The sequence below is a fragment of the Molossus molossus genome, unplaced genomic scaffold, assembly GCF_014108415.1.
Source record: "Molossus molossus isolate mMolMol1 unplaced genomic scaffold, mMolMol1.p scaffold_m16_p_11, whole genome shotgun sequence".
NCBI lineage: Eukaryota > Metazoa > Chordata > Mammalia > Chiroptera > Molossidae > Molossus > Molossus molossus.
The window spans coordinates 100,771,577-100,799,427 of record NW_023425346.1 but is presented as its reverse complement, the minus strand read 5'-3'; the positions used below and the strand labels follow the sequence as shown (position 1 = coordinate 100,799,427).

The 27,851-nt window shown below is 37.3% G+C and overlaps 1 protein-coding gene across 3 annotated transcripts in view; it reads right to left on the bottom strand.

The window, feature by feature from the left end:
• PSMD1 (proteasome 26S subunit, non-ATPase 1) overlaps positions 1-27,851 on the bottom strand; it is a 91,973-nt gene that overhangs the window by 12,598 nt on the left and 51,524 nt on the right. For all 3 annotated transcript variants that reach the window (XM_036253774.1, XM_036253773.1, XM_036253775.1), the window contains exons 17-19: positions 17,178-17,292; positions 12,480-12,596; positions 1,375-1,477 (exon numbers count right to left, since the gene is read on the bottom strand). In XM_036253774.1, the coding sequence (XP_036109667.1) occupies positions 1,375-1,477; positions 12,480-12,596; positions 17,178-17,292 (335 nt within the window). The remainder of the gene's footprint in view (positions 1-1,374; positions 1,478-12,479; positions 12,597-17,177; positions 17,293-27,851) is intronic.

The window sequence follows — 27,851 nt, the reverse complement described above, 5'->3', positions numbered from 1 at the left end:
GGTTCGATTCTCGGTCTGGGCACATGCCCAGGTTGTAGGCCCGATCCCCAGTGGGGGGCATGCAGGAAGTGGCCAATTGATGTTCTCTCTCATCGATGTTTCTATTTCTCTCTCCCTCTTCCTTTCTCTCTCTCTCTCAAATCAATAAAGAATAAAATGGTGGTGAGCACTAAATTCATTTAAGTATAGGACTAAACTGAGAGAACTATGATTTCACAAGAGAATGTAAATGTTATAAACCATGACAATGTAAACATAATATAAAAATATTGGAAGGAGACAAATGAGGGAGAAATATGGCATATCGATGTCTGTGTTGTTTATACATGGAAGAGAATCAATACCATTGAGAACTGAAATGGTTTACTTTATAAAGTATCTATAGAATATTTTCCTTATTTATAGTCAGCTTTAAGAAACTGTCTTTAAATTAAAAGAGAAAATAAGCCCTGGCTGGTTTGGCTCAGTGGTTAGCGTGTCAGACTGCAGACCAAAGGTCAATGCTCTAACTGCTGAGACAAACTGGCCAGGGTGAGATTATCAAAATTATAAACAAGGACAATGAAATCCTTGATATGGTTAAAAAAATACACTCAGCAAGTAGAAAATCTAAAAAATTGTAAAACCTCTCCCCTAAACAACCAAAACAGAATAAAAAAACTTAGAAAAATATATTTTCATGATCTCCTTTACTAGAAATACACACATATCTAGTTAATCAAGAAAAGAATGACTGTCATACATATGGTTAATAAATTTGAGAAAATGTTTATCTAATAATAGAACTATGAAAATCTTGAGATACTGTTCTTCATCTCTCAAATTAGCAAAGATTAATAAAAAAATTACATACTACATGGCTCAGATACAGTCAGAAATGAAACCACATACTTACTTATACAATTAAATAGGTATGCTCATTCTCTTTTGGCCTATTGAGATATCGTCAGTAGCAACAGTTAAGGAATATATCAAATGAACCTCACACATCGATTGCTTGCCTTCCACACGATCCAGACCAAGGCTGGGGATCAAACCTGCAACCCAGGCACGTGCCCTTGACCAGGAATTGAACCTGAGACTCTTCAGTCTGAGGATCAATAGTCTAACCGCTGAGCAAAAAAACCGGCCAGGGCTACATGTATTTTTAATTCTCACAATACTATGGGGTAGACTTGACAAAACAAAAAAACTTCTCAAGGTCATATAGCTAGTACCGTAAAGGCACTGTAATTCAAACCCTCAAAGTATGTGCTTTACTAAATTATTTCTATGAGTATTTACCCTAGACTCAATTTCTACCACATCATACAGTTATTTTATTAGATTTAGTGTAAACAGATAAATAAATCTGGAAGAGTTAAAAATATTTACCTGCATCCAATATTCCCTGGGCCAGAATAGCGCCAAACTTGGCCATGACATCATCATGTTTATCATTGATGACTTTGGAATACAGTTGTCTGAACTGACTCACCTGAAGGAACAAGAGAAAGAATTATAGACTAATTCCATTCATTTGCTATGTCGTTTTAGAGCAGGAAAAATAGGTGGCTCAATTGGTAATGAAACTTGAGTCCTAAATTTCACAACATTCAAAGAGGAATATAGACCATATTTGAAGGCAACCCAGTTCCAAGGTTGAAATCATAGTGTTATGACTTTTCTGGTATGGGAGCACCGGTTCTGTTTTCAACCCTCATTCCACAGTGAATGATTCAGGCTCAAAGGAATGCTGAACACAGTTTCATATGGCATCACTGTTAGTCAGCAGGCTTAAATAGTTCAAGGAAACAGTAAGGCTTTCATTGCACAGTGAATTACAGCTATTCTGCTTACCATCAACCTTCCAGATTTCTTAACAGGCATGGTCCTTCAGGTCTACCCTAAAGTAAACTACCCTTCAGTGAAGTTGTGTGAGGTATATTTGGGATTAAGTGTATTCACACATACAGTAAAGATTCATTATGCATACACATTAATTTTTTTGAGAATATGTCACAGTAACTATTCTAATGAAAAGGAACACACTAAAATCAAAATATTTGCTGACTGATTTAGGATGGGGTTACTGGTAATTTTTGTTTGCTTATTATTTTCTGCATTCTCTAAAATTAATATATATGACTTTAACAATCAGAAAATAATATTTAAAAAATATGTTTTTAATGTATTTGTGATTCTTTTAAACTGTCTGGATTACAATACGCAAACTATTCTATGCTTCTTCCACATCTCACACTGCTCTGTTTTCCCACCAGTGCTTTTCAAATGGTAGGCACCCAGGAAGAATTCAGCTTTTTCAAGAACGTGATCATGAAACTCCCCAAATCTCCCCAAAGCAGAAAATACTGAATTTGAGCTTCCTAATGTGATGACTTTATATGTATTAAATATTCTTTCAGAATCTCTTCCTTTCTTCATTCATCTTGGTCGGGCAGGCCACGTTGTAATATAGTGGAGAATAATATAGAATCAGACAATGTTGGCTTATAAATACCTCTGCTCTAATAAGGTGTTTGGTTAAGTTACTTAGCTTTTCTGAGTCTGTTTCTTCATCTCTACAGGCATCATAGCACCTAGAACCTTACATGATTTTGTAAGATTATGTGAGGTTATATATATATATATATATATATGTAATATAATGTATAAAAGGCATTTTATAGTTCAATAAGCATGGCTGTCTTATCATAGAGAGGCAGAATCCTAACAGTCTCCCTAGTATCTAAATACTGCTAACAAAATTATATTCCTTAAACATGATTCTCATTTTTATTCATATGCAGCAACAGAATGTGATGGAAAAACAATGAACCGCTACTACCCAGCATATAAGTATTAGTAAGCTACTCACTTCTCTAGGTCTTACTTTTTCTAACTATAAAACACTGCATGATTAGATCATCACAAACTTCCCTTTTAGTTCTAAGAATCCTAAGTTTTGATGCTTTTATTCTGGTTCAGCAGGTCAAATTCCTTTGATACTGAACTTATTTTAGATGAACACTTACATTACCTTATATAGGATGGAAATTATGTTATAAAGGTTTATAAAATATGGCAAAACCTTATAAAAAAGAATACTGGACAAAGCACCTATGTACATTATAAGGAAAAATTTAAAAATATGTTTTTATTGATTTTTTTAGAGAGAGGAAGGGACAAATAGAAACATTGATGTGAGAGAGAAACATGGATTGGCTGCCTCCTGCCTGACTCCTACTGGGGATCAAGCCCACAATCCGGGCATGTGCCCTGACCAGGAATCAAACCAGGACCTCTCAGTCCATGGGACTGACACTCAATCCACTGAGCCACACCAGCGGGGCTATAAGAATTTAAATATAAAATGATACCCAAACAACAGAAAAACATCCAGTAAAACTAAAAGATGGATTAAAAAAAAAAACAATCAATGCAAACACATATTGTGTTTTGTCTTGTCTAACATTAAGTACACTACTATAAAAAGCTAGTTTTTAATCATTATAATTTTTTCCTCACATTTTATTACTTATGTAGTAGTAGCTTAGTTCTCATTACTGTGATTCTTCATAAATTATTACTAATTTTGTAGATTAGGATAGTATCTTAAATGTAGAAGTCAACTTTGAGATCATCTGGTGTACTCCATTGTGAAAACTGAAGTAAGATAGGTGAAATGAATGGCTCCCTTGTGATCACCAACTAACTGCTATCATGTCTAGGATCAGGATTTTCTGACTCAATTTCATTGTTATGACTAGTATGGCCACCACATAAGACAAAGTAGAATTTGCAGGGGGAAAAAAAAATCACATTAATTTCCTATTTTATATTACAATAATCTCACAGAAGAGACAATTAAATTTTAGGCAACTCTGTGATCTATGCATTCTGCTCTGAATGATTATCTAAAATCTACCTTCTCCAAATGAATGTATTTGTAATATTCATCCCATTTTAATTTTTTTAAATCTTCAGATAGAGTGGGAGGGGTGGGAGAGAGAGAAAGAGAAACATGGATGATATAGAGAGACATCAATTGGTTGCCTCCCACATGATCCCGACCAGAGCCAGGAACTGAACCGCAACCAAGGTATGTGCCCTTGACTGAAATCGAACCCAAGGGTCTTTGATCCGCAGGCCAATGCTCTACCGCTGAGCCAACCAGCCAGAGCTATTCATCCTGTTTTTAACTCTACATCCTACACTGTTGAGGAAAAATACTGTTAGATGTCAGAGAAAAATAAAGAATAGGGAGAAGGGAATAACGTTTCTTGGAGTCATATCTGCTGGTACTCATCAGCTGGCTATGTCTTTCGTCTTTTCTATTTTCCTGAATATAGAACTGTAGCTGCACACGAGGGATCAGTTTTGGAGTTTGTTTTTTCTTTTCTCTTTCTGTTACATGTGCTCTTATAACTTGACTGCAGGTCTCTAATTCCTTCCATGAAATCCTTGAGGCCAGTTAAATTTTGGAATTCGGGATTTAGAAAGCTAACATGGGGTATACAATATATACTATTGCAATACTCACAGTGGAGTGTGGAGGTTATTATATCCCATAGTCAAACTAATGTTTCTGAAGCAGCAAAATACTTGAATATTAACATTAAACAGAATAAAAGTTATAAATGAGTTCATATTCGGTCAAGTTTTGTAGCCAAATGAGTCCTTAAAAATGAACAAATATGTTAGTTTTCAGAGCTTTTTGGATTTTGGAATTGCAGATAAAAAGCTAAGCACTTAAAATTTCTTTATGGCTTGTTCTCGAATCTTTCTTCAGTTCTGATACTTGCTATGTTTTCATCTTATGTCTCATCTTGTGCTAGCATCTCAAACTCAACACACCTAAAATAAAAACTCTTTATTCTTCTTTTAAGATATTTCTGTTAATGTTTTCATGATTTCCCCATTATTAATCTCCTAAATAATGTTTTTAGCTCTCTTCTCAATTTTATTAATAATATTTTGTTCATGGTAGTTGCTTGTAGCCCTTTCTTTATATTACTACCAACAGGGTTAGAGTTCAAGTCCCTATCTTAAGGCAATAGCATGGTAATATAGATTACTATTTATGCTATAAACCATCATATTAAAATTTCATGCTTATAATTTCATCTTATAAAAGTCCACACATTTCTCTACAGAAATACTTCTAGGTTACCATGATAGCTCACAAAAGCCTAGTCTACCCAAGCTGGGATTTATTTTATTTTATTTTTTATCCTCACCCGAGGACATTTTCCCATTTTTTGTTCAGATAGAGTGGGAGGGGGAGAGGGGAACATCAATGTGAAAGGGCCACGAGTGGTCGCCACCCACAGGACCAAACCAGGGCTGGGGACAAACTGCAACCGAGGCACGAGGCCTTAGCGGGAACCGAACCTGGGTCTCTCTGGACCGCAGGCCGATGCTTCAACCGCTGAGCCAAACCGGCCAGGGCTGGGATTTATTTTAAAACCTCAAAAGCTTATCAAGTCTGACAAAATATAACCCTTCTCTGTAGACCACCAGACAGATGATATTAGGCAAGGAGGAGCACCAGATCCATTCTTTTTTGTTTTTTTCAGGTACCTCCTTTATTAAGTAAGACTAATTTTTTTTTTTAAATCCTCACCCGAGGACATTTTTCCATTTTTTGTCCAGATAGAGTGGGAGGGAGAGAGAGAAAGAGAGAGAGAGAAACATCGACGTGAAAGGGACACATCGAGTGGCTACCACCCACACGACCAACAAGAGCTGGGACAAACCGCAACAGAGGTACATGCCCTTAGTAGGAACTGAACCCCGGTCTCTCTGGACCGCAGGCCGACGCTCTAACCGCTGAGCCAAACCGGCCAGGGCGAGATCCATTCTTAGAGTAGTATTTTTATCTGATTTAATAGATGATAATGTACATGTTCACATAACTACTAAAGGAAGATTTCATATAACAAGAAAAACAAGAGATTTATCATAAAGGGTAGAGTTGAGCCCTGGCCAGTTTTGCTCAGCGGTTAGAGCATCAACCCTCAGACCAAAGAGTCTTGGGTTCGTTTCCTATTGTGGTTTGGTCCCCGGCTCTGGTTGGGGTCATGCAGGAGGCAATGAACTGATGTGTCTCTCTCATATTGATGTTTCTCTCCCCCCCCCCCCCTCTGTCTGAAAAGTAAATGGAGACATATCCTCAGGTAAGGATTCAAAAAAAGAGTAGAGTTGGGTTCTTGAGAGAAAACAGCTTCAAGGACCTATTCTAGTTAATGTCCAAAAAACGTTCTTCTATTTAAATGATTCTGAGCCTCTGGTCTGGTCTAAGGGCCTTCTAAATTGATTTTGTAATCATCTAGGGGTGTATGCATGTTGCTAGGTCTATGCCTGTGAGAGTCAGCAAGCAAAAACCCAGCAGAGGAAAAACAAAGATGTCTGGAGTTTCATCAACTAAGACCACAATGTGTAGGGCTAAGTGTTAAGATGGCATTCTGTAAAAGTATGTGACCTGTATCATGATTAAAAACACTTCAATTGGATTTCCATTGTAAATCTTATAAAATATCTGAGAAACGTCCCTTTTGGATTCCTCTGAGAAGGTGTTATAGTTTTGATGAAATTAACACTAGATCTTTGATTTCAAGGTGTTTCCACTTTATTCCATGGACTGGTTTACAACCTTGTAACTAGGACTCTGTAGCCTTTAGAACTTCCCTTCAATCTTGTTAACAGCTTTTCCTTTTAAGCAAAATGTTACATACCACTCCAAAAGAATGTTAGTGTTGTCTTATTAGCAATTATCAGATAAAAGAGAGACTAAAGAAACTCTAGTCCACATGGACTTAATAGCAGAAAACAATGAAACTGAACTTTAAGAATTCATGCGATGAGGACAATGTCACTTTAACTCAGGCTAAGGAATATTGTTTCCTGAAAGAACATTTGATTTTTATACTGTCATACAGTTTTGCTTTTGTAGTCAGTGGGGGTACAAACTTGACTTTCCCCACCAAGTTTATTTATATTAATGGCAAGGACTACTAGCTATTACTGTATTTCAACATTCTTTTTTATCCTCACCCGAGGACATTTTTTCATTTTTTTGTTCAGATAGAGTGGGAGGGAGGGGAGAGGGAGGGAGAGAGAAGGGGAGAGAGAGAAACATCGACATGTAAGAGACACATCGAGTGGCTGCCACCCACACAACCCAACCAGGGCCGGGGACAAACTGCAACCGAGGTACATGCCCTTGGCGGGAACTGAACCCGGGTCTCTCTGAACCGCAGGCCGACGCACTAACTGCTGAGCCAAACTGGCCAGGGCTATTTCAACATTCTTAATTAATACCCAAGATTCTGATACAACTTGAAGATGGAAGTGTGCCCCATGCATTCACATTAGCTATGACTTGGTTCAACAATATTTCATAGAATGACTGAAAAATAATACTTATTGCCCTGGCAGGTTTGGGTCAGTGGTTAGAGCATTGGCCCATGGACCAATGAGTTGTGCGTTCGATTCCAGTCATGGGCGTGAACCTTGACTGTGGTTTGTCCTCGGTCCTGGTTGGGGTTGTGAGGGAGGCAACCAGTCAATGTGTCTGTCCTTTTCATGTTGATGTTTCTCTCTCCCTCTCTCCCACTCTATCTGAAAATAAATAGAAAAATATCCTCAGGTGAGGATTAAAAAACCCAAAAAACTAATTATTTAAACTGCTGAATTTTTTTTACTTTTTTTTAAATATGAAAAAGTTTTATTAGACTAAATAGTTGAATGCTTTCTCAAACTGCTCTCTACCCTACCCCACTCTTCCCTATTCTGAAACTCTCTGCCACTGTTGGTGCAAAGCTTATGACTGTAAAATCAATGAAATCCTACAGCAGAGATGAAAAGACAGTAAAACGCTATCTTATTCACAATACAAATAATGTGAAACTGACATGTGAGGTTAAGATGAATAAATATTTAAATATATTTATTTATATATATTAGGAGAGGTGCATTCTATGGCCTAAACTTTCTTCTTCTAATGCTATTACTCAACAGGATAACCTCCAACCAATAAAGATCAGTAGAAGATCAAAAGCAAAAATAAGAGATGCAAATGCTACCCATCTTCTAACTGCTATATTTAAAACAAAACCCAGAAAGAAATGTGGTCTATTTGAAAAAATACTGATGTTGTCGGCCGGTGTGGCTCAGTGGTTGAACATCGACCCAAGCACCAAGAGGTCGCCCGTTTGATTCCTGGTCAGGGCATGTGCCCAGGTTGTGGGTCAAATCCCCAGTGGAGAGCATGTAGGAAGCAGTCAACTGATGTTCTCTTTCACTGATGTTTCTATCTCTGTCTTCCTCTCCCTTCCTCTCTCTCTAAAATCAATAAAGAAAAAAAAGTTTATACTCTAAAAGACAATTAAAACAGGATGAGAAGACTGATTTTATCTTTGCAATAATCCAATTTTTGGATGTCTTAAAAACGATTTGACAGAGAAAAGCACTGACTAAAGGAAGCAAAAATGACAGCAACTGCTTAGAAAGTGAAATCTATTAAATAAGTTCTATAAATGAGAATGACTAATCACTGAGTTCTGGAAATTTTTCTCTTCTATCCCCACCCCTCACATCAATCGATTTTGCTGCAAAGAAGGATGCTGTACATCTGATTGATGGGGCAAAAGACAATACAATACACCAATGGTTTTTTTCTTTGTTGCCAATTTTTTGACTGCTTCTTATACAGAAGCAGAAATAATATGAGGTTAACTGCCCTAAGTTAAGAATGAAAAGATCTGAAATTATTGCACTTAGCTATCACATCTATTTACTATATATGAAACTTGGTAATTTTTAGTACATGTAAATAAGATGTACACATTTTCTGTTTGTCAACAAGATGGGCTTCAGAGGGACCACTTGGAGAGCTTAACATGACCAGTGGTCACTGTGCTCTGTCATTTAGCACATGAAGAGGCATTAGCTATTGACTGAGGTACCAGCAGAGGAACGGGGAGAGAAGGAAGGGGAGAGGCAAACAGCAGAGGGAAAGAGGACAAGAGACACAAAGGGAAGAGCAGGCAAAGTTGCACTGAGAGCCTATTATACTCCCACCTGTAAGAAGGACAAAATAGCAGGAATGTTTCTTTGGTCAGTTGTGGGTCAAGAGGGAAAGAAAGCTGTCCTGGAGCCAACTGAAACCCTGACCAAGAGGGCAATGCCATTCTACAGAGAATCTGGATGTACTCATTTCTAAACTGAGATGGTACGTACTACACAAAGTGACTGTAGCACTTTTTGTTACCTCAGAAGAATGGATTAAAAAAGTCATGGACTGCCTGAGTTTACATTCCATATTAGGGGAACACGTTCTCCCATTGAATAGATTTTAAAAGGATAGGAGGCAAAAATCAAAGTTGATTTTAATAATTTTGCAAACCCATGAGTTCTATTTTTCAAGAATGGCTAATAGTTGAATTAAAGTGACCACAGATCTGTAAAAAATGCATTTAAAAAGTATTATATAGGACTTCCGGTCAAGATGGCGGGTAGTTAAATGTGGTATCACATCCTCCAACAATCACTTCAAAGTTACAACTAAACTACAGAACAACCATCATTCAAAACCGCCTTACATCGAGCTGAACGGAAATCCTACAACTATGGAATTAAAGCAGCAGCCACATTGAGACTGGTAGAAGGGCGGAGGGGATGGGCTGGTCCCATACCCACATGTGGCAGATAAAAATCAGGAGGACACCTCCGCTGGGAAGGTCCTCCCTGAGGACTGAGGGGTCCCCGTCCCACACCAGGCGCCCTGCTCAGGGTTCCAGTGCCAGGAAGAGAATCCCCATAACTTCTGGCTGGAAAAAACAGTGGGAACTGAGGCTCAGGGAGGCTGAGGTGGCTGGAGCCCCAGGCAGCTCCTTAAAGGACCTGTACACAGACTTATCAAACTTGCTCCCTCTAAGCTTGGAGGGGAGGCAGCTCGAGGGGCACCAGAGACATACAGGGAAGAACTGAGCTGTTTGGCATTGGAGTGAGGGCCGGAGAGGGGCTTTCTCTGGGACAAATGTGCTGTCAAAGGCGTTTGTTCCTTTGGTGAGCCCTTCCCTGATGCGGCAGACAGCCTCCATATCTGGGACTCCAGCAACCTGGCTCACACTGGTTGCCCCACCCTGGTGATTCCCCGAGGCCCCGCCCCACCCAACTTTCAGGCCCACCCAAGCTGTTGCCAGTTGCTTTACCTCAGGATTGGCCTGTCTTGGATCCTGCTTCAGGTTTTCCTAAATTCTTTCAAACAAGCAGCATCTGGTCTCAGATAGCCCCATACCTCTCATTATGTAATACATAGAAACAAACATAGGGAGGCAGCCATAATGAGGAGACAAAGAAACAGGTCCCATATGAAAGAACAGAAAAAATCCCCAGGAAAAGATCTAAGTGAAATGAAGATAAGTAACCTAACAGATGCTGGGTTCAAAATACTGCTTATAAGGATGCTCAATGAACTTAGTGAGAACTTCAGTGAACTTAGTGAGGGCCTCAAGAGCATAAAAAAAGACCAGTCAGAAATGAAGGAGGCACTAACTGAAATAAAGAATAATTTACACAGACTCAATAGTAGAGTAGGTAAATCCAAGAAGCAAACCATCGATTTGGAATATAAGGAAGTAAAAAACACCCAATCAGAACAGCAAAAACAAAAAAGAATCCAAAAAAATGAGGATAGCGCAAGGAGCCTCTGGGACAACTTCAAGCATGCCAACATTCGCATCTTGGAGGTGCCAGAAGAAGAAGAGATAGAACAAGAAATTGAAAACCTATTTGAAACAATAATGGCAGAAAACTTCCCTAACTTGGTGAAGGAAACAGACATACAAGTCCAGGAAGCACAGAGAGTCCCAAATAAGATGAACCCCAAGAGGCCCACACCAAGACACATCATCATCAAAATGCAAAAGGTTCAAGACAAAGAGAGAATCTTAAAAGCAGTAAGAGAAAAGCAGATAATTACCTACAAGGAAGTTCCCATAAGACTGTCAGCTGATTTCTCAAAAGAAACTTTGCAGGCCAGAAGGGAGTGGCAAGAAATATTCAGAGTGATGAAAAGCAAGAACCTACAACCAAGATTACTCTATCCTGCAAAGCTGTCATTTAGAATCGATGGCCATATAGAGAGTTTCCCAGACAAGAAAAAGTTAAAGGAGTTCACCACCACCAAACCGTTATTATATGAAATGTTGAAGGGTCTTTTTGAAGAAAGAGATAAAATATATGAACAAACAGAATGGCAATGAATACATATCTATTGACAATGGAATCTACAAACAAAATGAACAGGCAGAACAGAAACATTCTCATAGATACAGAGAACATTTTGTTGGTTGCCAGATGGGAGGGGGGTTGGGGGAATGGGTGAAAAAGGTAAAGGGATTAAGAACAAATCGGTTGCTAGAATGACAAACCTCAAAGAGAAGGGGGTTGGGGGGGAGGAAGAAATAAACCAAAGAACTTATATGCATAACCAATGGACACAGACAACAGTGTGGGAAAAGGCAGGAGTGGGGCAGAAGGGGGACAAGGAAAATCAATGGGGGAAAAATGAGGAACACCTGTAATACATTCAACAATAAAGATAAAAAAAATGTTTTAAAAAAAGTATTATATATTTAAAGTTCCCATTCTCCTACCTCTTTACTTCCTATGTGTTCAGTGTTCACCATATTTGAAATACAAATGTCCTCAAGAGAAGATACGTTACTAAAGAAAAGCCTGAACCAGCTCTATCCTAGAGATTTAATTATATATATATATTTTTATTTTTGTTACAGATGTTTCTCCTTTTTTACCCCATTGACACCCTCCTCCCCATCCTCCCCCCTCCCCCCCCGTCCCCGGCTTTGTTGTCCATGTGTATTAGTTATGCATACATGCATATAAGTTCTGTGGTTTATCTCTTCCCACCCCCCCACTCCCTCTTCTGAGGGATGTCAGTCTGTGCCCTACTTCCATGTTTCTGGGTCTACCGAATTCCTCAGACTGTTATGTTCATTATATTCCACAAATTAGTGAGATCATGTGGTATCTGTCTTTTTCTGCTTGGCTTATTTCACTTAGGATAACACTTTCCAGGTCCCTCCATGTCGTCTCAAAGGATAAGAGATCTTTCTTTCTTACAGCTGCATAGTACTCCATTGTGTATATGTACCACAGCTTTTTTATCCATTCGTCTACTGATGGACACCTGGGCTGTTTCCAGATCTTAGCTATTGTAAATAGTGCTGCTAAACATGGGGTACATATATTCTTCCTGATTGGTGTTTCAGGCTTCTTAGGGTATATTCCTAGAAGTGAGATCACTGAGTCAAATGGAAGTTCAATTTTTAATTTTTTGAGGTAACACCATATTGTTTTCCATAGTGGCTGCACTAGTCTGCATTCCCACCAGCAGTTTACTAGAGTCCCCCTTTCTCCATACCCTCGCCAACACTTGTTGTTTGAGAGATTTATATTTTTTGTTTGCTCACCTTTGGACAAGTGATTTCGGTCTGCTGGATCATGATGAGAGCCGAAGCTATGAGAGCTCCTTGCCTCACATAGTTCACCGGGTCATTTGTCATTGGTTCTAGCAAATTAATTGCTTCCTGAAAGCATTAAAAACAAACAATAACAACCCATAAATAAAGTTGATATAGCTGAGTTTACAAATAAGTTACTGCCATTCTAAGTCAATATTTTCATCTGACCATAATAACAAGTTAATTTAAGATGAACCGGATGCAACAGTTCAGAACTGAGTATGCTTTATTTAAGTTTGAATATAATTGATGGTATGTGAAAAGGAAGTCTGCAGAGCATGGGCGTTCCTGTCTTGAGGTAAAGAGGTAATAAAAAAGGGAAAATGAGATTAATGTTTGATAAGCACCTATTATTTTCCAGGCACAGTGGTAGATATTTTATATATGCTATCCCAGATAATCCTATTAATCCTAAAAATAAAACAAAAACAAAACAACAATAGCAACACAAAATAATCTTTATAAACAAAGAAACTGAGAGTTAGAAAGGTTAAGTAATTTGCCCCAAAGTCCTTAAGTAGCAAATTCAGGTCAGTCTGACTCCAAAACCTGTACTAAGTATCCAACTTTCTTCAAATACCAGGGTATGGTAATAATGTCTTAGATAATTTTATAAGACCAAATTTAAAAACTAAATCAAAATGAACAAAAAACAAAGATAAATTCCAAAAAAAGGAAAGATTTTACTTGCTAGTAGAACTGTACAAAAATTAAATCAAATAGCACTAGAATTGATTTCATAGTTACACTTGACAAGACCACGTATAATGGGATTTTCCAAACTCTTTACCAGGATTTCCTCAATACAGTATCATATCCTTCAGAATGTGATCAGTGCTGTGAAAAAAGGATTTATTGATTAAATAAATTTGGGAGTTCCTGCATACTATATATTACCTCGTCTCATAGATTCAATTGTATAGAACATATCAAAGGCTCTAGGACTGTACAAAAACTCCAGGAAGCCTCATTAAAGAAACTTTTGTTGGAACTTTTGTTTTTCCCAGCATTTGTCCACCATATATGACTAAGAAGTCTTTTGTCCCATATAACTTCTTTTTTAAAAATGTTTTTATTGTATTGTTTTTTTTTTTGAGAGAGGAAAGGGTGGTGGTGTTGGTGGGGGGAATATTGATGTGAGAAACATCGATCAGCTGCCTCCTGCACACCCCTACTGGGGATTGAGCTCGCAACCTGGGCATGTGCCCTGACCGGAAATTGAATCAGGACCTCTCTCAGTCCATGGGATGACCCTCAATCCATTGAACCACACCGGCCAGGCTGCCCCATATAACTTCTATTAACAACACCCTGCAGAACATTACACCCTTTGTTAAGTGCCACTTTATATGGTCCTCAGGTGGAAACCTGGAAGAAGCCATGGTTGGTTTGGCTCAGCAGTTACAGTGTCGGCCTGCTGACCAACGAGTCGCGGGTTTGATTCCGGTGGGTATGTTCCTTGGTTGTGATTCGGGCCCTGGCCCTGGTCACGGTTGTGCAGGAGACTACCAGTTGACAGGTCTCTCTCACATCGATGTTTCTCTCTCTCCCCCTCCCTCCCCCTCTGACTGAAGATAAATGAAAGAATATTCTCGGGAGAAGATTAAAAAAAATAAAACCTGGAGGAAGAGTATACAACATTTCTTTCTTTTTTTAGAAGTGTGTTTTTATTGAATTTTTTAGAGAGAGGGGAAGGAAGAGAAGATAGAAACATCCATGTGAAACAAAACATCGATCAGCTGCCTCCTGTATGTCCCCCACTGGGGTTTGAGTCTGCAACCCGGGCATGTGCCGTGACTGGTAATCAGACTGGGACCTCTCAGTCCATGGGACGACACTCACACCACAGACCTACACCAGGCCAGGCCAAACTTATGTCTTAATACAGTGTGTGATTTCTTGTTCCAAGGCCAAGGTAAGGAAGAACAAATTGAGTTCTTTTTTTAGAAAATGACTTTAGATTTCTTTATTGGTGGTTATACAGTCATGCACCACTTAATGCTGCGCATTCGTTCTGAAGAATGTGTTGTTAGGTAATTTCGTCACTGTGCAAACAGTGCACTTACACAAACCTAGATAGTGTAGCCTGCTACTGTAATTGCATGTGCTATACTTTTATACAACTGGCAGTGCAGTAGCTTTGTTTACACCAGCATCACCATGAACACGATTAATGCAGTGCACTAAGCGACGTTACCACAGTTATGAATGACATCGCTTGCTAAGTTACAGGAATTTTTCAGCTCCGTTATAATCTTAGGGGACCCAATATTGTTATGTGGTGCATGACTATATTTGTTTTTAAAAATCAGAACTATTTACAGATATTACACATACCATGTGAGTGTTGTCTTTCTCCCACTTCACTAAAAATGTAACGACGTTGTATAGAAGAGTTTTTCACACATTACTTATATATTGTCAATATTGTTTATGAAGTAGACATAATAAAAATATAACCAAATTTCCAACTTACAAATTAAAAGACACTAACTTGGCCTTTAAGGTATGTGATATAACATTAAAGATATATTTTTAGAATAAATAGGTGTTTCAGGTTTTTAAGAAAAATAAATAACTAAAGCACCAAACTTCAGATAGGTATTGACACAAAGATCATATGAACTATCTAGAAATAAAGCAGACTTCGTTAGTATGAGTAATAAAAATTTTTCATTAAATTAATGTGTCAGAGGCTGTGTCTCAAAGAACATTTGCTCCTAGATATTAAATTTAGAATAATCTAGAAAGAAAACAAAAGTCTAATTTACATTTAACTTATGAGGCCTGACATAAATGTTTACTAAAGACCGGAGGGGGGAAATGCTTAGTAAAATATTCATCTATATGAAGACCAATTTCTATAAGCTGCATTTTATATACCCAGTGGCATTTCTAATGAAAGTGAAGATATATTCTCATATAAGAATTTCTCATCCAAAAGAAATGAAAACATTTATTTATTTACTTATTTATTTATTTATTTTATTTAATTTTATTTTTTTATCCTCACCTGAGGACATTTTCCCATTTTTTTGTTCAGGTAGAGTGGGACAGAGAGAGAGAGAGAGAGAGAGAGAGAGAGAGAGAGAGAGAGAAACATCGATGTGAAAGGAACACATCAAGTGGCTGCCACCCTCACGACCGACCAGGGCCGGGGACAAACTGCAACCGAGGTATGCGCCCTTAGCGGGAACCGAAACCCGGGTCTCTCAGGACCGCAGGTCGACGCTCTAACCGCTGAGCCAAACCGGCCAGAGCAGAAATGAAAACATTTAAAAAATAAAACTCTGTGAGGGCAGAGACCATGTCCAACTTGTTCACCATCAAATCCTTAAATGATCTTCTCTCTATCATTCATCTGACAAATACTTACTAAAAGTCTATGTGCCAGGTCTGACTTCAGATTCTAGCAGTGAATATACTGTTCCCAGGGACTTTACATTTAAGTGGAGAAGAGACAGACAATAAATAAAATAGGTGTAAAAATATGTCAGATGGTGATAAAGTGCTATGGAGAAAAATAAAGCAGGGTAAGGAGACAGAATGAGAATATTGGAAGGGGATATCTCCATAAATTTTTACACAATTCCTGCTACATGGAGTAAAAATGGCTATTTTAATCCCTAGTTTCAATTATGTTTTATGTGATTAGAAGTTATTTGTATCTAACACTAATACCCATTTTGGAGAAAAAGTAAAGCAAATTAAAATTTAATTCCTGTAGTCAATAAACTAATAACTATGCTTTTGTTTTATTTTAGTGTGAATGAGAGATGACAAAAAAAGTGACTTTGATGTAAAGATATTGGTAGTATAACCATGCTCTCTCTCTGTCACATACACATACCCACACCCCACACACCCAGAGCTAACAGAACAGATTGCTTTCCTGAAATCTGGAGCAGCCCAACACATTCGGAGAGGGAAAAACTGATATCTCTCTCTCTCTCTCTCTCTCTCTCTCTCTCACACACACAGACCCACACACAATGCCAACCCCATTAAAAGTTTACCAAGGTGTGTGCATGTGTGCAAAGGTAAAATTTGATGATTATGTTATCACTGTGAATCCAAAATACTTGTTATTTAAGCAATAATAGTGAATTTCTTTATGAATCTCATGTATTGTGTTTTCAAATAATCAACTTTCCTAACTCAACTCACTGTCACTTTTGAAGGCTTAACAAATATCAGGTTAAGTTCATGAGGAGAAAACAGGCAAATGGCAATTAAATGACTTGCTTAAAACCAAACTAACCTCAACAAATTTAATTAAAAATTAAACAACAACAAAACAAAAACCAGACCAAACCAAGGGAATCAAATGGAATTGATTTTAATGGCCTCAGATGAAAACCTTAATTTCCACAATACTAATTCTGCAAATTAAACAGGTAAAAAATAACCAAAGTCAGCAGCATTTTTCCCCCATTATAGCCACCCACAGAATGTGGTAGTTTGTTCTTAATGGCTTTGAACCATCTAGCAGAGTAAAGTAAGGAAATTCTGGCAAGCTTTGTGAAGCAAGTTAAGTCTTACAGATCACACCACACTTGTATTTTTACAGCTGTTATATAAACTTTCCTCTGAAGGAAAACAGTCTGGCGCCAGGAAAGAACTGATCCCATTGGTGTGGGGCTTTACCTTGTTTCCTGTACCAGCACAGCAGATGCCCAGGGCCATGGCAGCTCCATAACGCACGTGAGGATTATAACTCTCTGATAACAACGAAACAACACTGGGGCACTGTTCAGGGGTCCTGATAAGAAACAAAGAAAGTGAAGACAGTGTTATACATAACATATTTTAAATCAAGATGGAAGAATTCTAATCAGTTTTTTAAAGTTATGGGAAACAGCAGCTATATTTAACACAGAAATTGCAGAATTAAAATCTATAGAATTCTAATGATTGATATTAGATATCTACCTTCAATATCCAGAGAATATATGCAAAGAAAGAGGAATGTATCAGTGATTCCTCAATCACAGTTCTGCCTTACAGAATTATGGTCATTCCCTCGTGCCTCCTCCATAGTCAGGAATAACCATGGGGGTGTGGGGGCCCCACACTTCTTTCTCTACACCCATCCTTAATATTTCCTGCTTACTCTCTGTGTTTTATTTTAGAAGACAAAAGTCATTTATAAAGATTCTAGGATGTTCCTAAAGCTGTATAAAAGATTTAAATCTCCCAGAATTACTCTGGTTGAATATTAAACTAATACATGAACCTTGGTAATGAGGAAATTCTGATTTTTTTTTTGTCTTTAGCAATTATTTTTGTGTCAATAAGAAGTAATAGAGAAATTGTTCTTTTGTCATCCTCCTATCTTTGCAACAAAAAAGAAACAAGACAACCTTGATTAGAAGTATCTGACCTGTAAAAGACTATCTTGTTATAGTGGTTACCCTTGAGGGGCAGCAGGACAGAGGTAGTAACTGGAAGAGAGTGTAAGGAGAGTTTATGGGAGGCTGGCTGGTAATGATCTTGAACTAGGAGCTAGTTATACAAGTGTGTTCAGCTGTAAAAATTCATCCAGTTGTAGGGTAATGATTATGAGCACGTTTTCAGATGTATATTACACTTAAATAAAATCTGTTTAAAAAAACACTATTTATATTTACATTTCAGTAACATTTCTAAAAAAGACTATCTCATTGTGAATGAAAGCAGTTATCATCTATAGACCAATTCAAATCACCTACAGAACAAATCACCTATAGAACAATTAATGCTGGAATTGTTCTCCAGCCTCAAACTCCGGTGACTGGTAAATTCAAATTTCAAATGAAACAGAGCAAAGTTTATGAAAACTGTCTATAAAAGTGGAATTTTGCTATAAGGGAAGGCTGGATTATTTCCTCCTACAGAAGAGTTCTGATACCACCACCCCCCTTTCTTTTAGTCTCACCCAAGGACATTTTTTGCATTCATCTTCAGATAGAGCAAGAGGGAGAGAGAGGAAGAGAGAGAGAGAAACATCAATGTGAGAGAGACACATCGACTGGCTGCCACCCACACTATGCCAACCGGGCCGGGGACAAACCACAACTGAGGCACGTGCCCTTAGTGGGAACCAAACCTGGGTCTCTCTGGACCACGGGCCGATGACCCATGCACCAAGAGGTCACCAGTTCGATTCTCAGTCAGGACACATGCCCAGGTTGTGGGCCTGATCCCCAGTGGAGGGCATGTAGGAGGCAGCCAATTGATATTCTCTCTCATCGATGCTTGTCTCTCTCTTCCTCTCACTTCCTCTCTCAATAAAAGGAAAAAATGTTCTCAGTTTGCCCTGGTGGGTGTAACTCAGTGGACTGAGAGGTGCTGGTTCAATTCCCAGTAGGGGCATGTGCCTGGGTTGTGGGCTCGGTTCTCTGTGGGGTGTGTGCAGGAGGGGACCAATCAATATTTCTATCTCTCTCTCCTTTCCCCTCTCTCTCTAAAAACAAACAAACAAACAAACAAACAAAAGAAACCAATTATAATAATAAAAAAATATTTAAAATGTTCTCAGTTTGACTTATTTTCTTAGCATGAATAACTTGGAAATTATACAAATGGCAACAATATGAAATAAACTAACAAGAGAAGATCTGGGTTCTAGCCCGAGGTTTGCTAATTTCTTAGTATATGACATTAGGCAAGTCACTTATATTTTCTTTTCTGTAATTAGGGATAAACTATTCTTAAGTATTTTGCAGAAATAATATTAAAAAAATACGAAAAATAACTCAAAATATAATAACTTATATGCAAACTGAGATAGTAAGTTACATAAGAGGAAGCCATGGAGTAAAAGAACCCATGTTCAAATTCCTGTTTTGTCTATAAATACCCGGGATAATTTAGATAAGGTTCAATTAACCAAATACTTTGGGGTCTCTTTCCCCTGCAAAAACGAATGGGACTAGAAGTTCCATAAGGTCTGCTCCACTTTACAAAAATTCTATTGTTTCAATGAGAAACATTCCTATGAAATTTAAAGTGATATTACACCAAAGAGTCTGTTGGAGAGTTATTTCTGTAACTTGTAGTTGACAGTGTCATCATTTAACTTTTGTTTAACTTCTGTTAGGCTAAGAACTTAAAGTTCTGTCCATAGTTTGATACCCAAATTCTCTGATAAACTCAAGCATTTTGGTTTAATTAATTAAAAGTATCATTCAAAACTGCACGTCTCAAGGGCGGAGAGCTGAGACTGTTTTCTATATTTCCAAAAGTTATTAGCACAGTGCTAGGTACTAAAAACAAAATAATTTTTATTTTACTACTCAGTAAAAGACAAAGGGAGCCAAACCAAATTTATATTTAGAGACTTAACCAACCAATGTTTTCTACTAGGTTCAAGGCCTAAAGCTAACCACTGGGAAAAATATTAAGCCCTTTACTGTTACTCTTCCCCCTTAAGTTTATAATTCAGCTAGATAATAAAAGAAGGTAGAGTTGCCCTGGCTGGTTTGGCTCAGAGGTTACAGTGTCAACCCATGGACTGAAGGGTCATGAGTTTGATTATCGGTCAAGGGCACATACCTGCGATGCAGGTTCAATCTCTGGCACTGGTTGGGATTGTGTGGGAGGCAACCAATCGATATGTCTCTTTTACATCAATGATCTCTCTCTCTCCCTCCCACCCTCCCTTCTATTCTATCTTAAAAAAAAAAAAAAAGAGAAGTAAATGGAAAAATATCCCCAGGTGAGGATTAACACACACACACACACACACACACACACACACACACACACACACAAGGTAAAGTTAACAAGTACCAGTGAGTGTTCATTCATAAGGGTTGAGTGTCTTTGAATTTTATGTGCTCTGAAGTTCCCAGTAGGGAGACCTCGTGTAGGTCTAGGGAAGGCCTGCTTTAGAAAAATAAAAATGCATACTGGAATAGGTAACTAAGTTCTGATTTGCAGTTTCTTGGCTTGTAGCTAACAGTCATCCTGCCAATGTTACTATTTGTACAAACCTTCCATAGAGCAGGAATTGTGTAAAGGCATATGCACAAAAGTCATTGCCATATGCTCCAACCATAAACTGGACATATGAATTCCGTTTTTCAACATACTTGCTATTAACTACTATTTCTTTATTGAATATTTTCTGCAACCTCAATGTTATCATATTAATAAATCAAGATGATGTCAAGAACGGTGTCCTTTTTCTCATTTATCTTCACTAGAGGAGCAAAAGTACAACAATATATGTATATAGGCAGAAACACTATTCTAAGCACATGGGTTCCATCATAGTGAGAATTTGGTGTGGCCATAAACCTCAGGGTATTCCCTTGGTAGAATTATGAATTTATAATTCTCATTAGGCAAATGCCACACAATGACACAGAATTAAGAATATACCCCTCCCTGCTGGCAGGTATGGATCAGTTGGTTGAGCATCATCCCATTCACCAAGAGGTGGCAGGGTTGGTTACTGGTCAGGGTTCATGCCTGGGTTGCTGGCTTGATCCCCAGTCGGGGGCATGTAGGAGGCAGCTGATGGATGGTTCTCTCTCATTGATGTTTCGCTCTCCCTCTTCCTTCCTCTTCCTCTAAAATCAATCAAAACACGTTAAAAAAGAATATATAGCCCGGCTGGTGTGGCTCAGTGGTTGAGCGTCAACCTGTGCACCAAGAGGCTGCCGGTTCAACTCCCGGTCAGGGCATGTGCCCAAGTTGTGGGCCCAATCCCCAGTGGGGGGGCGTGCAGGAGGCAGCCAATCGATGTTCTCTCTCACTGATGTTTCTATCTCTCCCTCCCCCCCTTCCTCTCTCTCTAAAATCAATAAAGAAAAAGATAACAAAAAAAAAAAGAATATACACCCCACCTTTACTTCCAAATAATGTAAGCAGCACCCAAAATTTTGAAGTACCTATTGAATATCATTAACTAAATATACCACAGACACCTCAATCAACATACAGAATTCCACACAGAAAAGGAATAAAGAACATGCCTCCCCTAAATTGCTTTTCTCACCATGCTCATTCATCTACACACCCAGGAAACTTACATTTTCAATCATTTTATTCCCTCACTCCCATCTAATCGACTACCAAGTCAAGAAAAACCCTTAAATCTTGTTTCTGTTTCCATTGCTGGATTCAGGTCCTGATCATCTCTCGCTGGAAATAATACGACGATTCTTTAAATTATCCTTCTGCCTCTTTTTCCCCTTGTCTTCAGTTTGTTGTGGTAGAGAGTACATGGGCTTGGAATTAGAAAGACTTGGATACCAATTCTAGTGCAGACATTTATTAACAGAATGGCAAGCACTAAATCTCTCAGAGCCTTAATTACTTTATCCACAAAATGATATCTGCTCTGTTTAATTCATGCTGGGGAGAACTGGTGGTATGCTATAGTATAATACTATACTGTAACCACTGAAATCTAGATGCATAACCAGAAATTGTCTTTTGGTCAGAACCAAAAATTTAACTACTAGTTAAATTTGGACTCTTATTTTTTAAAAAGGTAAGGCAACTCATGCCCAAAAGTTCATTCAAAACAATATAAAGCAAGTTGGATATTAAACCTAGAAATCTGGTTATATCCAGGGTTCTGACCTCCAGATTTCTTCACCAATCTTTTGGGGTGTCTAATGGCACACAGAACACTTAGCCACTTGTTTCTAAGCAAGGGCAGGGTATTCTAGGGAAAATGGACTCGCAGCAAAGAGCTTATCCTAAATGTATCTTAAAACTTCACTTATTTTATGATTCTGACTTGTTAAAAATTATACTTAGAATAGGGCATTAACAGTTTCATGAGATTTAGAAAAAATTTTGCCTGGAAACATAAACACTGGGAACTTAATGCAGAGCTTTACCTAGTTGATTTACTATAAAGACTGAAACAGGTTGTGAGGGCTATAAACTCAAAAACACATAAAAAAATTCTTGTAAGTTTTTCAGTCAAATAACAGTCCCAACTCTGACACATTCTTCAATAAATCAGCTTAGACATTCAATCTCCTCAAGAGTGCAAAATCATAATATTCTTTGTTTACTTCATTTGTCAGCAGGTAACTCTAAAAGAATCTTTCTAAGTAAACATCAGAATGCAAACATATAGTGCATGTATATATAATTTAAGTAACAGTTAATAAGTGAATAATTAATAAAATTATATCATCACCATTTTGCAGCTTGGAATGAATAAATGGACCTCAACAAAATTATCAATGACTGCTAACTTCATAAGCTGAGAAACAACTGGACCTTATGTGCACTGCTAGTCCTACCCCTCCAGAGAGAGGGAGACAAAAGAAAGAGAGAAAGAAATTGAACCAGCCATCAATTTACAGAAGACCAACACACACATATTATTCATAGGGAGGCAATCAACAAAATCTATACTGTGGGAAACTTTACAGTAATAATGACTTGGTCTCTTCAACAAACTGCAAAGAGGAAAAAAAAAAAAAAGAGAGAGAGGCAAGGAAAAAGATGGAATGATACCTAAAATTAAAAACAAAAATACACCAAGTCTTTAATTTCATTAGGCTTTCCTTCAGCCATTTTAGATAATTCTGACACTCCTTAAATCTTAGCTTTTCTATATAAACATTTATCTCTTAGATAATATTGTTATTGGTGGGGAGCCCTTTGTGTCCCCACCAGTTGCTGGTAGAAGCGGGCTTCTTTCAATGTCATGAGAAAAAAGGAGTTTTCTGAGACTTGCATGGGAGAATGACTGTCATTTATTGGCGGGGAATTAAACCCCCACTTTCCAACATCTCCTCTCCCTCCGTCCCGCCATGGAAAAAGTGTAGCTGTGTCCTTAGCAAAGCTAGGATTAAAGCCGTTGATCAAAGTTTCCGTTACATATTTGCACAATCCAATCAAGCATCAAACTCGCTTAGCCTGTGTTTCCATCTGCAGTCAATCAGCCCATTGCATGTGGGGTCCGCATGGCCCACGGCTTCTAGGAACACGGGCAAATGCAAGGAACCAAAGAAACAAGAGAGCCAAGACTGAGAGAATTCCTTTCCCAGGGGCTTTTTAACCTTCTAAGATTATGTGCGCTTGCAGTGGCCTCACTGACTCTGGCCAATGATCTCTGTTCCAAGTTAGATTGACAGGCACCTTCCATACATCACCATAATTTTACTGCGCATGCGTCCACCTTCACTTTGCTGGACCCCTTCCCCCAGTGACTTGCAGCTTCCCGGTGAAGCTGCCCAGATGGCCATACTTTTATTTAGAAAAATAAATGTCTAAAAATGGTCAAGTCACAGGAAAAATAGTGAATTTTGTTTTATTGGGTAAGGAGAGGTAGAGCAAGGAATGCAATACCTGGAAAACCATTTTATTAGCATAGATTGTGTTATGTATGAGTCAGCTTTTCACATTTATGTTTTGATATGTTGAATTTAAAAGTATATTTACTCAGACAATTACAGATTTGTTAGCTGTGTTTTCAACAATGGAACTACATATTGTGGAAATTCTAGCAACTTTTTTTGTTCTATTTTTTTTTCTTGGCTAGTTTATTATTTTTTTTAAAGTGAATATCATTAGAGGATAAAAGGGGGGATATAGTTTTTTAATTGTTTTCATCATAATATAAAAGAGATACGTAAAATATCCATTATCAGAAAAATAACTAAGAAGAAAATAGTTTTGTTTCCCAAACATACTTTTATCCCATGAAACTATATCCTAAAATATGCCTATCTGTAGTTTTTCACTAGTCATTGAACATAAAAGTCTGGAATTTGAAGGAAAGGTCCATATTAGAGATGCAAATTTGGGAATTACAGATTATAAATAGTATTTAAAACCATACATGTGTATGAGATTGCCAAGTGCAGATAGAGGGGTGAAGAGGTCCACAAACTAGTCTCAGAGGAGCCCCAAAATTAAGAGGTTGAGGAGATGAAAGAGAACAAGGAGACTAAGAAGGAACAGTCAGTGAGGTTAAAAATTAAGTGGAAGTTAATTTGGAAAAGTAGAATGACAGCATAGTCCCAAAGAATAGGATGACTGAAAATAAGACATTTTGAGAAAGGGAAATGAGATAGAGCTTTCTGATTGGTCTAAGTCTTTCATTAAAATAAGAGGTAAATTCAAGTCATCAGTGGAGAGTGACTGAAGGAGTCTAATATGAACAGATTAAATTTGGAATAGCTATTCTTACAATTTTAGCTCTCTCACTGACCTTGTCAAAGAGAATGAATAAGAAAGAAAGAAAGAAAGAAAGAAAGAAAGAAAGAAAGAAAGAAAGAAAGACCAAAAAATATTTGAGTTGCACTGCAGGCCCTGGTGAAGTGAGCTCGTCTTAGTTTTACCATGTCTGTATTATAATTATCAATATACTTGTTTGTATCTCTATAAGATTATAAACTACATAAGGGTAGAAAATGTTTATCTTGTTCATCTCCACAAGCAAATGGAACTCAACAAATACTTCACAAATGAATGAATATTTCATGGACAAAATCTGCATACTGTTAAAAATTCCTTAATGGTTGGTGTTTGATAAATATGACTAAGAGGTAAAAAAAAGTCCTTGGTTGATATTTAAGTTGTCCTTCTAGGCCTGTAAGAAACATTAATTAGACTGCCCTTTTAAAAGTAAAAAATATAATTTGTTCAATAAATTAAAAAGGCATCAGTGATAAAAGTCAATATTTTAGAAAAAAATGTTTTAGTTATGGTCAAATGAGAGTCTGAATCTAAGCTACTTTAATTAGAATTTATCGAAATTCTTGGTGAGAAATTCTACAGAAATGAAGTTTCCACATATATGAAATGTCACTTGATCTTTAAGAATGATACTTTTATATCATTTGGGAAGAAAATCTTTTAAAAAATACATGTCACATATTCCTGCCGCCCAAAACAACTGAAGATGATTTAACCCTTTCTTTAAAATGTGGGAGTCATGCCCGGCTCGTGTGGCTCAGTGGTTGAGCGTTGACCCATGCACCAAGGGGTCACCGGTTTGATTCCAGTCAGGGCACATGCCCAGGTTGTGGGCCAGATCCCCAGTAAGGGGCATGCAGGAGGCGGCCAATCGATGTTCTTTCTCATTAATGTTCCCATCTCTCTCTTCCTCTCTCTCTAAAATCAATAAAGAAAAAAAAAATGTGGGAGTCACCACTATGATATCAATTATTAAATCACACATAGTTGTAGAAGGCTATTATGATAGATTGATAAGTCTCTATTCTGAGTAGACCTACACACCTATACTTTTAATTCCTGTTTCTTCAGTTGACTTTGTTTGCTACTATCAAAGTGCTTGTTCAATTTTTAGTTTGTTTTTCTACTCTGGAGTAGGCAGGGAAACGTGTGTGTTAAAATTGTCTCAAGAGTGAATTTATCACTGAACATTCTTTTTAGATTTACCAGCATGTGCAAATGCTGTTTTCATTGAAGAGGGGAAGAGACAGTTTTTGTGAGTGTGCACAGAGCAAAAAGATCTGGAGTAGGGACTTACAAGTTGTCTTCTGTCTAATGTGAATGAGGTTTTACAACACAGTTTAGTTATCTGCCAACTGAGAGATATTTGTCTACCCTTTTATTTATTTGGTATTATTTTGCTTTCTTTCTGATTCTCAGCTATGCTTCTAATAACTCGAGGTTGCCAAATAAGTAGTTGTTCTAACTAGTTATGTTTCTTAGTCATTAAACTAATTTGAAAATTAAAAAATAAAAATAACCCAAGTACCAATTTTAACTACTTTTAGTTAGATTTTTCTTTTTTTAAAGTGAGTGAATGTGGGTGAGAGAGGTTAGTATTGACAAAGTATTATAACAGTAATAATGGTTAGTATTTTATAACATACAGACTATTTAAAAAATTTTATCTATAAACACAAATCAATGAAGGTTTATTTCATACAAGTCTTTCATTGAATATAATGGTGCTGCTATTTTCAATATGATGTTGTTTTGCAGACCCCTATCTGCCTGCATAAGCACAGATGCCAAACTGTAATTTCATAATAAAGAAGCATTTAAAAATATTCCCATATTCCTAAAAAGAAATTCTGACACACCAAATCCACCTGATTATTTTCTTTGTTTTCACCTCAAATTCTTAGCAAATGTTTTTTCTAAAATATTGAATTCTGAGTTTTAAAAACATAGCAAGTACTGAATAAAATCTCAAGTGCTCAGTAGAACTGAAATGAACCAACAAGTATTTTCCAGTAAACTATCACACAAGCTGAGAAATATAAATTTGAAACAGAAAAAGGATACAAGTACTACTGCTGATCTAGAAGTAATTAAATAATCTTAAAATACAAGTGATTTATGATGTTCTTTTAACAAGGAAATTGCGAATGCTGAAGTTCTAGTACTAAGCTAGTCTTATAGTGCAGAGAAAACTTAGATAACATAGCTGTTAAGATTTTTATACCCATTTTCTGAAATAAGGCAGAAATATATTTTTATTACATATTGTGTATTTTCCCCAATATATTTGTGGAAAAAAAATGCCAATGAACCAACTCTTAAATTGGTTCTCAGGGGCCATTTGTTTAAAAATAAGCAATGAAAAAGTTTCTGCTAAAACCTATGCACACATGTAGAATCCAGACCTTTCTGTGCTCTTCTATATAAGGTTGCAACCAGAGCAAATTATGTGCCACAGCAAAGGCATAAAAAGCTGGGTAAGAATCTTGTTTCACTGCAAGAAATTAGAACTCCAGAAATTGCTATAAGGCTCACAAGGCAGACTCTACACAGAATGAAAGCTCTAGATTGTATCTTATTTTTTCTCAAATGGGAAAAAACAGGCTAGGGTTAATCCAAAACAAAACTATCTTAAGCTAAAATGATAGAGTTTATTACAACTCCCCAAATATTAAAGAGAGCTCTTAAGAATATAACTTGAATAAGGGTCATGAACTGGTTCAACATATTTCACTGGTGGCTTTATGAATTACAATGAATGCTGCTACTCTCTAAAAACGAATATATCAAAGAGGAAATAACCTCCTTGGCATGCTTACAGCTATACAACACATTAGTTTCATTACTTTCAAGTGCCAGTGCTGGAGGCTCAGAGTAAGTCAACGGGAGGAAGACTTCAGTCACAGCAGCAAGCAGGTCTACTGAGCAGATAAAGGAACAAGCGAGTAAGAGGTAAGTATTTAACAAATAATACACAATTAATCTATACATTTTCTTCAAAAATTTTGCTACTATAATCTTTCATTTCTATTCAGTGGTTTAAAAATCAAAATGAAAAATTTACCAATTTTAAAGGGAAAATTTTTAATATGCGATTTGTAGATTTTATGAATAAATGTTTTAATCATCCTCTTAGCTTCTCCTTTCCAAGGAAACTGAGGA